This window comes from Gymnoscopelus microlampas (assembly GCF_963454915.1).
Source record: "Gymnoscopelus microlampas genome assembly, chromosome: 2".
Classification (NCBI taxonomy): Eukaryota; Metazoa; Chordata; class Actinopteri; order Myctophiformes; family Myctophidae; genus Gymnoscopelus; species Gymnoscopelus microlampas.
This window is the reverse complement of record NC_139939.1, coordinates 39,968,916-39,981,620: the sequence shown is the minus strand read 5'-3', so window position 1 is coordinate 39,981,620 and position 12,705 is coordinate 39,968,916. Positions and strand designations below refer to the sequence as shown.

The window sequence follows — 12,705 nt, the reverse complement described above, 5'->3', positions numbered from 1 at the left end:
CAGGAGTGTGTATGGTATTAATTAATGTACTGCAATATAACCCATATGGTGATATACAGTACATATATACTGTATATGTGTGTGTGTGTGTGTGTGTGTGTGTGTGTGTGTGTGTGTGTGTGTGTGTGTGTGTGTGTGTGTGTGTGTGTGTGTGTGTGTGTGTGTGTGTGCACGTGCGCGTGCATTTGTGCGTGCCTGCCTGCATGCCTGCCTGCGTACGTGCCTGCGTGTGTGCCTGCGTGCGTGCGTGCGTGCGTGCGTGCGTGCGTGCGTGCGTGCGTGCGTGCGTGCGTGTATACAAAAGTGGACTAAAACAAAACTGGTATACAAGAGTGGACTAAAAAACATTTAGGGAGAAAATGTATATTTTGAACGTGTTAAAATATATTAAATACAGAGCCAGGTGCACAGTGCTTAAACCAGCCTTCTGCCCCCTCCTTGGCTTTCTATAGAAAATGAGCCATCCATCTATGACCTGCAGTCCAGTGGCGGGGCTGCGCCTGTCGGTGGCTTCATCTACAGGGGCTGTCAGTCCAGAAGACTCTACAGCAGTTATGTGTTTGGAGACAAAAGTGGGTAAGTAGGAAAACTCACTGGTGAGGAATGGATGTAAACAACCCTAGATTGAAAACATGAGGCTTTGGCCATTCGCTGGTCCAGTGGTAAAAAAAAGCCTCCGGTCAGACATGTGTTTAGTTGGCCCTAGCATGGCATCCCACCAGCATCGTCTTCCAGAGCCTCTCTTTCACTATATCTCCCTCCCTTCTGAAACTGCACAACTAAAATAACTGTCTAAAAAAGAAAGAAAAAACACAAAACCCTTTCAAAAAGAGTCTAATAAAGGTGTGGCTTCCCTGTACAATCTGTAGGTATATGTAGCAAGTTACTAGGTGTGTAGTTTGTGAACAGAGCTCCAGTGTTGTGCTAATGAGCTTAGCAGTGTGAGGTGAGCTGTAATTTCGGAGTAGTGATATGCTGTTAATGTATTATGTTAAGTTAACATGAACATATAAGTTAACAAAATATCTAGAGAAAATATTTATTCTTTCTTGCTGTAGTGGGGCATTTTCTTTCTTTTATCCTTTTGCATTGGGCTATAGTGATATGCAATGCATATATCTTGAGCAATGTCTACACATCACCAATGATGGTTCTGAGCTGTGATTGGTGTGCAAGCACAAGATGAGTACTAACCTGCCTGAGCTTTGATTGGCATAGCAGTATAAGTTGAAATGTGTAGTTGGCTGTAATTCGTATACTTTTGTCGGGACATACACATACAGACAGACCAACGCTGTTCTGGACTGGGACATACAAACAGACCAACACTTCTAGACAACTGTCACTTTCTGTGCCACGCCGCAAAAAGGGCGCATCGCACCTTTGTGAATAATCAAGGTCAAACCAAAATGTTTACCCTTTGTAGTTGCATCACTTGCCATTGTGATGCTGTGCTGCTACAGTCAGTGAAGTTATAAAACTAATTTGTGAGCCCTCAGAGGCATTCTCAGTGTTAGGCCTACCGAGATGAACAGATGATATCAAGAAAGTCCAGCCCTTGATGTTTTTGCCACAGTGCAGTGGCTTCCTTTTCCAATCCAGTTTATAATCTGCTGCTGCAGTAACAAGCACAGCTGATCTGTGAGCTTTCGGGGGCATTTACCAAGATGAACATAACTCTTCTTCTCAAACTGACATCTGTCCCTTTCCTCAGCAGATGCCAACATAAACCCAGAGTTCTGCGTGTGGTTTCCATTGGCATATGCCAAGGAGAAAAAACACCAGTATCATGTTACTGTCACCACCACGGCTCAGCTCATTCAGTGTAAATTGAGATTAGATTCCTTGGCCCGAACTGTTCACAGTTTTCTTTGGTTTGTAATTCATCCTACTTCGCTGATGTCAAACATCGACGCTAGCGTAAACAGAGGAAATAAATAGCGTAGAGGAGGGAAGGGAAGCGCGCTATCGGTAGATGGCATCGAGTTTGAAAAATTGTGCGGTCGTGGCTGATTCTGTGCCTTATTACAGTTTTGTGGCAGCAGAGATGTTGTGGCTGCGAGTGAAGGTTTCTGGCACAGACTTTGTTTTGAAACTGAAAAAGCCAGAGCCTAAATGACACCATGTGGGCTCCGGGTTGGGAAATGCAAGATGGATCAATGAACTGTGACACAACAAGAAGTAGTTGTGTCCGACCCAACTCGACTGACACATTACCAATGCTACTGTTGATGAATGCATTGTATCTTGCATTTGCAGTGATTGATAACTGCACCAACCGTGGTTAACACTTTGTCTTATTCCAGTGTATTACCTGTCTATTAATCAATTTCATTACATGATAATACCCTGTAAGTACTTAATTAATATTTCGGTAACACTTTACTTAAAGGTTGCGTCTATAATGCTTTATAATCACATTTATAACACATTATAATGCACTTATAAGGCATTATAACACTCATTATAAATGTGTATAATTATGTACAGTATGACAACTTATTACAACGTTTATAACTTATTATAAGTGTTAGTCATAATGCATTATAAGCTCAGTGGAACAGCACATTATAGGTACCTTAAGTTAGTTAGTTATAAAGTGTCTTTGTTAGAAATTGTTTTGCATAATTATGAACATTTATAACGAGTGTTATGAAGCATTATAAGTGCATTGTAATGCATTATAAATGTGATTATAATGCATTATAGACAAGACCTTTAAGTAAAGTGGTACCTTGTAGTTATAATGAGCTGTTCCACTGAGTATATGATGCATTATGACATGCACTTATACATTATATTATTATAAGTTAAAATACTTCATAACCCTTGTTATAAGTTGTTATGCATAATTATAAACATCTATAACAAGTGTTATAGTGCCTTATAAGTGCATTATAATGCCCTATCAATGTGATTATAATGCATTATAGACGTGACCTTTAAGTACTGTAAAGTGTTACCATACTGGTAAATTGACTAATGCAGGTTAATAAAGGGGAATAAGGCTATTGCAAACTAATGCATACAATGTACTGTACTATATATACTAATCTATAACCTAGCCTCCAATATTAAATCACCACTGTGTTCTGCTTGTCTCAGTAACCTGCGAATCCTTCAGAAGTCTTCCTCATCCTCACCTTCATCAACATCAGCAACAGGAGGCGAACAGTGGCAGGAGAAAGCTCTGTGTCTGGGCCCAACCACCTCCTGTGGTTCCACGCTAGTGGGACACATCCTGGGCTTTGGAGAGGATGAACTGGGTTAGTATCTGCTTTGGTCTGATGTAGGAATGGGACGATAATCGTTTTTATCGTTTATCGTGATAAAGAACGCTTGCAAGAATCGTATCGCAGAGATTTGAAATTGTCCTCCGTCGTCATACACTGGGATCAATTCACCTTTGCCGAGCTGCATATCCAGTACCACTTAAACCCTCTAGAATTGATAAAACGCACCTGTAAAGAACGTTAGTCTTTTTTTCACTCTCTAAATCTCTTCGCTTCGCTCACAACATGTCACCACAACGCGTTAACAAAAGTGCCATTTTAAGAGTTTTAAGCATATTTTGATTATCGTGATAGTATCGTAAATCGCAATTATTTTGGTCACAATAATTGTGACATAAAATTTTCATATCGTCCCATCCCTAGTCTGATGTGCTTTGGGTATAAATGATATCAGTAGATGCACGACATTTAGTGTTACAATGTAGAATGAAAATAATATGATGATATATCACCTCATGCTTTATGTATAAACTGCTTGTTTATTTCACAGCGTGTTCCCCTCAAAATATTACTATAAAGAAATATAATATAACATTCCAAATCAACCTTTAGACATACAGCCTCCCTTTCCATCCCACCCCCCCCCCCCCCCCCCCCACCCCCTCTCTCTTTGTCCCTCGCTTGATATGAGTGGATATTATGAGTGACAGCATAAGTGTCAACAAATCTTGTGAAGTCAGCTGCATGGAGCCATCTTGAAAGCCATGTTTATTCAGCGTGACATATCTCAAAACTCTGGAGAAACCATTGTTTAGAGTCATTGGGTGTTGTATATGGAACAATGGCGCATGTATTTACATGAACAATCCCTTGTGTTGGGGAAATGTCCCGTGTGATTATTTACCAAGAGGATTTTACAATTTTGACACCAACATGGTGGTATATATATATTTTGCTTCTGACCCCCAGAATATGTTTGGGAGGGGTTGTTGCAATTCTTTCTGGCCCTTGTGTGTGTTTGTGCGCATGTGTGTTGGCGTGCACACAGGGTCTCCTAGGTTCAAACCATTTCCAAACCAATACCCGAGCACAGGCCAAACAGGAAGTCACACTCGCAGCGACAGGAAATGGAATACCCCAGTGCCCAGACCTTCGTAACACGTTCCCAAACAGGATATTAAACACTGCGCACTTCCCACTGGATTAACAGTAATTTCCATAAAATAGCATTACTGCTCAAAGGGCCCACTGACTGTGGGCCGTGTATTTGTGACCACCTAGAATGTGATAATGTTTTCACACACAATCTGATATGTGTTATTGCTCACCTGGAAGACCAGCAGCTTGAAGATAAGCCAGAGTGCATTGAGGTGAACAATGATAAGGTGTAGAATAGGAGAAGAGGTCCATTACAAAATGAAATATCTTTCCAACTCGTTAACCGGGTGGGGACACGCACACGTCATTGTTCCCGACTTGCATGGTCCCCGAATAGGCCGTACCCAAAGGGCACCGGTCTAGTCGTGTTAAGTCACATGTCACAAGTCACAAAATCGATTCTTGTGGAACTCAAGATCCAACATGGGAACGGCGTGGCTCCAATATGGATCTCGGACTTCATGTGGCCAGCCTGTGACATCAGTCATCTATGACAGTGGTTCCAAAATAATCGTATTTGAACTGGGGACCCCCCAAAATAATCATATTTGAACTGAGGACCACCCATCCTGACAAGCACTTTTAATTGTAGGAGTTGAGGCATTACATTTAGTTTGACTCGGTTCCGCAGATAAATATTGTGAAAATAGCAGATCTACAAGCTCACAATGCCTTGCGTTGCGAGGCGTTGTGAGCTTGTAGATCGGATAAAAAAAAAAAAACTTACATTATTTGACAATTTGGCCAATATTTGACTAATATTCTTTTTTTTAAAAAGGTCTTAAAAGTCCTTAAATTGTCACTTTACTGTCATCTGGGGACCCCCCAAAAATCATGTGGGGACCCACAGGTTGAGAACCACTGATCTATGACATCAGTCGTTTATGATGTATCTACTGTACGACATATGACTCCAAGGTTTCAGTCCGATCACAGTCCCTTTGACTTTCATTATGAAATATTTAATTTTTCAAAAGGTATAAAACATGTATGTCAGGGGAAAACATAGTGGAGGTACTTGTGTGGACTACTGGCAGCGTGCATACACACTAATCAGACCAGTGGTTTGCGAGATTAGCTCCAGACACACAGAGACACGTGAGGACATAGCCTGCTAGTTTCCTATGCAAAATGTCATGTCCTTTTTAGCTCACAGTGCGAAAAGCTGAAAATCTGCGATACAGCAGCCATCTTCAGCCAATAATGCGCATTATGGGTTACTAATTATGTTACGATACATTTTTAAGACAGTGGCTTATAAAGATTGCTGTGCTGTCGAGGATGGAATTAGTCTATGGTTTTGCTGACTGATGAACTTTGGGTAGCAGAACTATTCCAGAATGGATACACAGCGTTTAGGAATGAAAGTCTTCATTTGAAGGATACTCAGCCCCCACCCACAGCCTCATCACATCACCCACAGAATGATTAGCTGTCAACTCTGGTTTTGCTGCTCCGAATGAACACATGATCTTGAGGCCTCACGCAGACACCAGTAATGGGTATTCATTGTTCTTGCTGGGTTCTTTTGAAGATTTCTGCATTTGTTCATGATTTGGTGGTGGTGCAAGAAATGTGGAGGAGTGGGCACGTGTCCCAACCAAAGTGCGGGCCCCTCAGACTTTCTTTGAGGCTTGTTTCTCGTTAAATGATCCGTCTGGTTCCCCATCATGAGGATACAGTGAAAGTATCCATGAAATTCTCTCGTAAGAAAGTCCATTGGAAAGTACAGCACTGCAGTGTTGTTAGGCGGGCTTCATACTTAGTTGCGTGCCGGTGTCGTACCCGAAAAATAGCTTTTCTACAAGCTCATAACGCATTGCAGCGCGACTCGCTGTCAACTTGTAGATCTGCTATTTTCAGTGCCTGACACCACGCGCAAGGAAGTACTCATAATAAGTGTATATCAAGCCCAAGCCCTTTAGAATTAATCTCCCCTACTCCCAATTGGAGCCTCAAACCAATGAGAACATACAGTACATACATGTAGATGTTTACTATTTGTTCAACTTATTAATAAACATCCACAAGTGCATACTTTTAAATGTTGGGAAGTACAGTCTTCAGTTATAATATACAGTATAGGTCTATGTGTTGTGAATCATTCATGGAAAATACAATTTCTCATGAAAATCTGTTCCTCTTCCTCAGGTGAGGTGTACATTTTGGCGAGCAGTAAAAGCATGGTCCAGTCACACAGTGGGAAGCTCTACAAGCTGGTGGACCCCAAAAGGTACAGTCCAACATTTTAATAAGGGCAGTTGTATACTGTACAGCAGCTATTCCCAACCTGTGGGCCGGGGCCCACTAGTGGGCCATGACTAACCCATCATGCCGACAACAGGTAGTTTAGCCAAGCAGTCTCATTGGTCAAAGTTTGTTTCACAGTCAGGTTTGAGTGCTGAGTCATTGCAGTTTGAAAAACTACTCCCAACAAAATGATTGTTGGCTTAAAGTAAACACCAAGATAAAATGTGAGTGAATTAATTTAGTAAAAGAAACCTTTGCTTACAAAACAGAAACAGTTTTGTGGATGTAATCACACCTGCGTTTGAAAGATTGAGTAACGAACTAACTTGAGGCAACAATTTTCTTTCTAAATGGATCCACAGCGTTTTGCAATTAAGCCCCTCGTATTCTCTCTGACTCAGATTCTCTTATTTTCCAAGTTTATTGTAGTTTCAAGTTGTAATTTGGTCTAGTTACAGTAAGTAAGCAATCACTCTAATTTTGTTTATACAGCAGCCAAGCAGCCTCATTGGTCAAAGGACGTGTTCCAACTGTGATGTTAATTCCTATAAAGCACATTTAATTGTGAGCTAGTCTGCGGTTGTTTGCACAAATACTGTATGTCATCATCAAAATGATGATGTGACTTCATCAAACCAGTCTGATGTCATCTGTTACAGCTGTTTTCCACTGTGGATGCTGATGCGGAGATCATGTTCTCTCACAATAATAACCATCATGGTATAACTTATTTTTGTTTGTTTTTGAGTGGTGCCAAACACTCCTATATCTGACTTTGTCCGTGTGTCCGTCCGTATGTATGTCCAATAAACAAACATTGATGACAACATCAATACGGGGCTCATCAAAGGCACCACTCTCTTCACACAGGGTGTGATTTTTTAAGAAAGAGACAGGAAAGAGACAGATTTGAACACAGAACATTACGATTAGTAGCTAGTGGGCAAGTAGTTGAGCCACATTGATGTGTGTGTGTTAAGCCATTAAGACCGGGAACGCATCTGTGTCATTTTAGATTTATTTGGCTATAAAAAAATAGCAGACATACAAGCTCAATGAAAAATCGTGAAAATATGTGCAAATCGTATATATTTTAAAAAAAAATTAAAGCGATTTCTTAGGTCAAATCTTTGCTTCTGGGGATTCTACAAATATCATACGTATTTTGCTATAATCAGTGGTTCTCAAAACATTTCCATGTCAAGGTCCACCCAAAATGATATGTATTTGGCCGCGGACCTGTTCCAGGGACCCCCCAGAAGCAAAGATTTGAATTACAAATGTTCGCTTTAAAAAATATATATTCAAAGATTTGCACAAATTTCCAAGATTTTTCAAAAATAGCAGGTCTACAAGCTCATAGTGCAGCACTCGGTGCTGCGCTATGAGCCTGTATATTTGCTATTTTTTAATAGATTTTATGCTTTCCCTGTCTTAATGGATTAAACATGACATTCAGAAAGTGCCTTACAACAACAGCAGAATCACAGGAACATCATTCCTTCCCATCTCCCTCTCCTCCCATTCCTTCCTTACACATCTCCCACAATGCATTGCTGGGACCCAGCGGGTACTTGCGCCCCCCTCCTCAAACACATCATCACGCAATCATTGGCTTCTTCAGCCAAGACAAACTCTGAGCAGTAATTGGAGAGTAAGCGCAGCGTTTGAAAATGTTAGTGCAAGGTATTGCTAACAGCGACGCGTACGAGCTGGCCCCTTTTCACCCTGCTAGCACAACTCTGGCCTGGTGGTTATTTTCGGAACGTTTGACAGTCGTTTTTGGGTGAAAACGGCTGTGGGGGGAAAGGGGAAAAACTGGCTGCAATGGCACCTGTTGACAAGCATAGAGACCTCTCCCTCCTCCACCGGTGCAGTAACTTTTATTAAAACACATGAAAGAACCACATGTACAAGTACAGGGGATGTATTTTCTTAGTTTTACTGTGGAGTCAGTGCACTGAAGTGGCCTTTGAATTGGAGCCTTTTAAATGACGCAGATGCAGGTTTATTCACTGCACCTTTCTTCCATCATTATTGGATCATTTACAGGCAAAACCATGTGATGCTATGGGTTGCAGCCTAGCATGCAGTGTATGTGTTTTGTGTTTTTGCATCCATGTGTGTGTGCGTGCGTGCGTACTGTATGTTCTCGTATCTGGGCGAACACATCATTTGAAATGTATGTGTGTGCCGGTGTCAGAACTGTTCTCTAACTCTCCCCATATGTTGCACATTGTTAAAAATCACTTTTACACAGTGATGGATCTATAAAATGTTTGTTTGTGCCAAGCCATGTACATGTGAAAAACATTTGTCCGTGAATACCGGGAAATGATGCATGTATTCCACGAATCCCCCTGCTGTGTCCTCCCTATAGGCGAATGCGTGTTTGTCATTGACGTATCACTCCAGCTGTAAAGAAATCACGTTGAACGCGAGCAAACTTTGCCCGCTGTCTTATTCAAACCAATAGCTTATTAAGCTGAACCTGTTGTTATGCGAAACCTCCCATGTTTTTGAACCTCGTGCCCTCATTTGACATGCTTGAGTGAAGCTGGGAAACGGGGATCGTTGGTCTGCGGTGAGGTCATCCGGCTGCATGTCAGCAGGTGGGGCTTCTTTAGAGACAATGCGCACGGAACTCACCGCACTGCGGGGAGCGAGGTCTGGTACAGGGCCATGATGTCGTAATGTCCCGTTAGTTTAACCATATGCACCCTACGGTGTCCCTATTATGGGGAGAACATTCGGCAAAAATAGCTGATCTATAAGCTTTGCTATTTAAGGCGAGCCAAAGAGATTTGTTTTAGAGGGGAAACAGCAGGAGACCAAGTATAGAGCCCTGGGGGACCCCGGTCAACAAAGAATATAGGGTTTAAGCTGTTAAGTCAGAGAGAGAAAGAGAAAGACACAGGGATCAGATGTATTAGAGAGAGAGAAGAGATGAGAGAGAGACCAAGATACACAAAGAGAGAGTCCAGAAATGGAAATACAAAAAGGGAGAGAGACTGACAGTGAGGGACAGCTATTGAGTGTATGTATGTATGTATGTACTATGCCTCAGTATCACAATAGAAACATATCCCCGGCTAATTACTCCTAGGGTGATGACAGTACCACCCAAGTCTTTGCGCAATTAATTACGGTGCAGATGTTTCTGGAAGGGGCCCCGGCGGCCCCAGTCTGTATTTATGTGCTCTGGCATGGCCTGCCGGCCCAACGTTTTTCTCCCCAAGAACAATTCTTTCCACCATCTATCGGGCTTGTTTAGTCTGCGCAGACCCTGTGGTGTTGGAGCGCTGACTCCTTAACACACTCGCCACTTGGTTATTAGGATCTTGTTACAGGAGGAGGAGGCGAGAGCGGGGGATAAAGGGGGGTAGCTAACGCCTCTGACCTCAGCCTGTTATCAAGTCGGGTGGTCCTCCTCATCTCTCTCTCTCTCTCTCCTCTCCTCCACTGCCATGTTCCCGTTTTTTTTTTTTTATGTTATCAGGGAATGGAAAGCAAAGTTAGGAAGGGAGGGCTAGATAACTTGGGGGTGACATGCAAAACAGAGTCGTGCTTCAGTGTGTATGCAGCTGTAACTAGCCGGGCCACGACCAACTCGTATGACGGATAGCGAAAATAGCCGATGTACAAGCTCACTACACATAGCAATGCAATGTGTGAGTGTGTGTGTGTGTGTGTGTGTGTGTGTGTGTGTGTGTGTGTGTGTGTGTGTGTGTGTGTGTGTGTGTGTGTGTGTGTGTGTGTGTGTGTGTGTGTGTGTGTGTGTGTGTGCGCTTGCGCGCGTGCGTGCGTGCTCGCTCATGTTTAGGAACACAGGGGAAAGGAGGAACAGCCAGGGAGGGTGGTAGAGGAGGCGTAAAGGGGGAAACGTCAGCCATAAAATCCCTCGGCGGTGTTTGTGTAAACATGTCCCGGACAGATGACTTCATTTCTAGGTATTTGTTTGTCAGCTGGAGCACCCCTCCAATAATAAATAGGCCACCATGCATTCTGAAACACTCTGGGCGTGTGCGTGCGCGCGTGCATGCGTGCGTGCGTGCACTGCAATATGAGGCTGTGAGGGAGAGTGAGAGAGAAGATTGAAAAGGAGCGAGAGAGGTGACAGAGACAGAGAAGGAGGCTCATTGTTTGCGGTGTGCCTGAAAGGGAGGAGCTAGTTATTTTCCAAATCTCTGATAATTAATAGATCCTACTAATAACATGAATTGCACTGAACTTCCAGACACAGTTGGAGCTGGCACAATATCTTACATGATCTTATGTTAGTCTTACATTATAGTTTATAGACATATTATTGCAACCAAATTCTGTAGACATTTTGCCCAATCTGCCCAGAATGACAGGATATTCACTACACATTTACATACACCCCCCATACAATAGCCATTATATGTTCATACACAGCATAAAAATGCACACACCAGTGAACAGAAGTTCACTAGTACATAGTAAATGTATGTGCATTACACTTTGTACCAAGAGTGCCTTAAAATAAACAAATTGATGTCATTGGACAACTTATCTGTCATTGGATGCTGCAGTTGTAACCTGCACATAACACATTCAAGTCTAACAATTATATTTTATTTGATCTTATTTGCTTGTGGAGCAAGCTGGTCTAAGTTCAGCCGCTATTAGTGATTTTTCTGTGACTTTTTCCTCATTGGCTGTCCTTTAAGCCAATGGGGTGTCCGCAATGCCTTCCCATACTCTGAATGGCCGTAAGAATTCCGGTCACGGAACAGAATGACCGTCGCTAACTTACAGTAGACACAGACACGCGCTACTCTTCACCATCTGGTAAGCATTTAAATTAACACATTCAATTAATATTATTCAAACTAAAGCAAGGAAAAAGAACTAAAGAATAGTGGACAAAAGGGCGACATTCATGCTCTTACAGGCACAAACAATCTAACATCTAACAAACAAACTATTAGGCTTCTAATAAAAACTCCCTTGAACAGTGTTTCAGAGACATAGCGAGTTTCATTATTGTTAATCTATGAATTATTATCTAATATAATCCTTTCTAATATGTTTACACATTTTGGCATGCTTAACACAGGACTGTGTGAACCCAAACCAGAAATAATGACTATTGCAACAATGTAACAATTTGGTTCTTGCTCTAGACCTTTTATGTCAACTTTAGATGTGAAAGGCACCTTAATTTAACTATTGTACTTTTCAAGGGGTTTAGCTTGGCACAAGCTGGTATAATATGACATGTCATTCTTGTTTTATTTTTAATTGGCTCCCGAGTCCTGACTCTAATTATCCAATCAATCCTGACTCTAGTAAAGCCCAGTCCACCACACCAATGATTCGCAACGCAACAAGTTGCAACAGCAACCACTTGCAACCACCTGCAACGGGTCAACTCAGACCGCTGCAACTGGTTGGAAGTTGCAACTCGAACTCGAACTCGAAGTTGCAAATCATTGGTATGGACTGGGTTTTACCCTTATACGTTCCCATGTTTCACTCTTGCTGCTATGACACCTGCATTTCTCCCATGTGGATCAATACAGGTTTATCATATCCTATGGTATCTTAATTAGACAGAAATACTGTGTGTGTGCATGCGTGCATGTGGATCCATTCGCAGTCAAATGAAATTAACTTCATTCTCAGAGCTGTAGCCTGCAGGGAGTCCTTAAATCATTAGACGGAGAGTCAAATCTCCTACTGATTTCTGCGGTCATTTGTCTTTCCATTGCAACAGCCTCTGTCCAAACAGAAAGGGGGTGGCATGGGGGGAAGGTATCGCAAAGCACTTTTCACACATTGGGGTTTAGTCAGCTGCTGCCTTGTGTGATTGAATTACAGCGAAGCAGAGACCTTGAAAACACAGTGAACTGAGAAACACAGGTCCTGTTTTATGAAGTGTATCAACTGTTTACGTCACAAATCATTAGATGGACCAGGCAAGGTACACCCTATACAGTACTTGAGTGTGCGTGTGTGTGTGTGTGTGTGTGTGTGTGTGTGTGTGTGTGTGTGTGTGTGTGTGTGTGTGTGTGTGTGTGTGTGTGTGTGTGTGTGT

General features: G+C 42.2%; 1 protein-coding gene across 2 annotated transcripts in view; it reads left to right on the top strand.

Annotated features, from left to right (window-relative positions):
• Nucleotides 1–12,705, top strand: part of hhip (hedgehog interacting protein) — a gene marked incomplete at its 3' end in the record, with an annotated part of 51,889 nt that overhangs the window by 33,352 nt on the left and 5,832 nt on the right. Inside the window, exons 9-11 of one of the 2 annotated variants that reach the window (XR_014602100.1) lie at nt 453–576; nt 3,106–3,266; nt 6,568–6,624. Coding sequence is in view for 1 of the 2 variants with exons in the window: in XM_084076476.1 (XP_083932602.1) it covers nt 453–576; nt 3,106–3,266; nt 6,543–6,624 (367 nt within the window). Of the gene's footprint in view, nt 1–452; nt 577–3,105; nt 3,267–6,542; nt 6,625–12,705 lie in introns of both variants that reach the window. The other variant, XM_084076476.1, reaches the window with a different exon arrangement.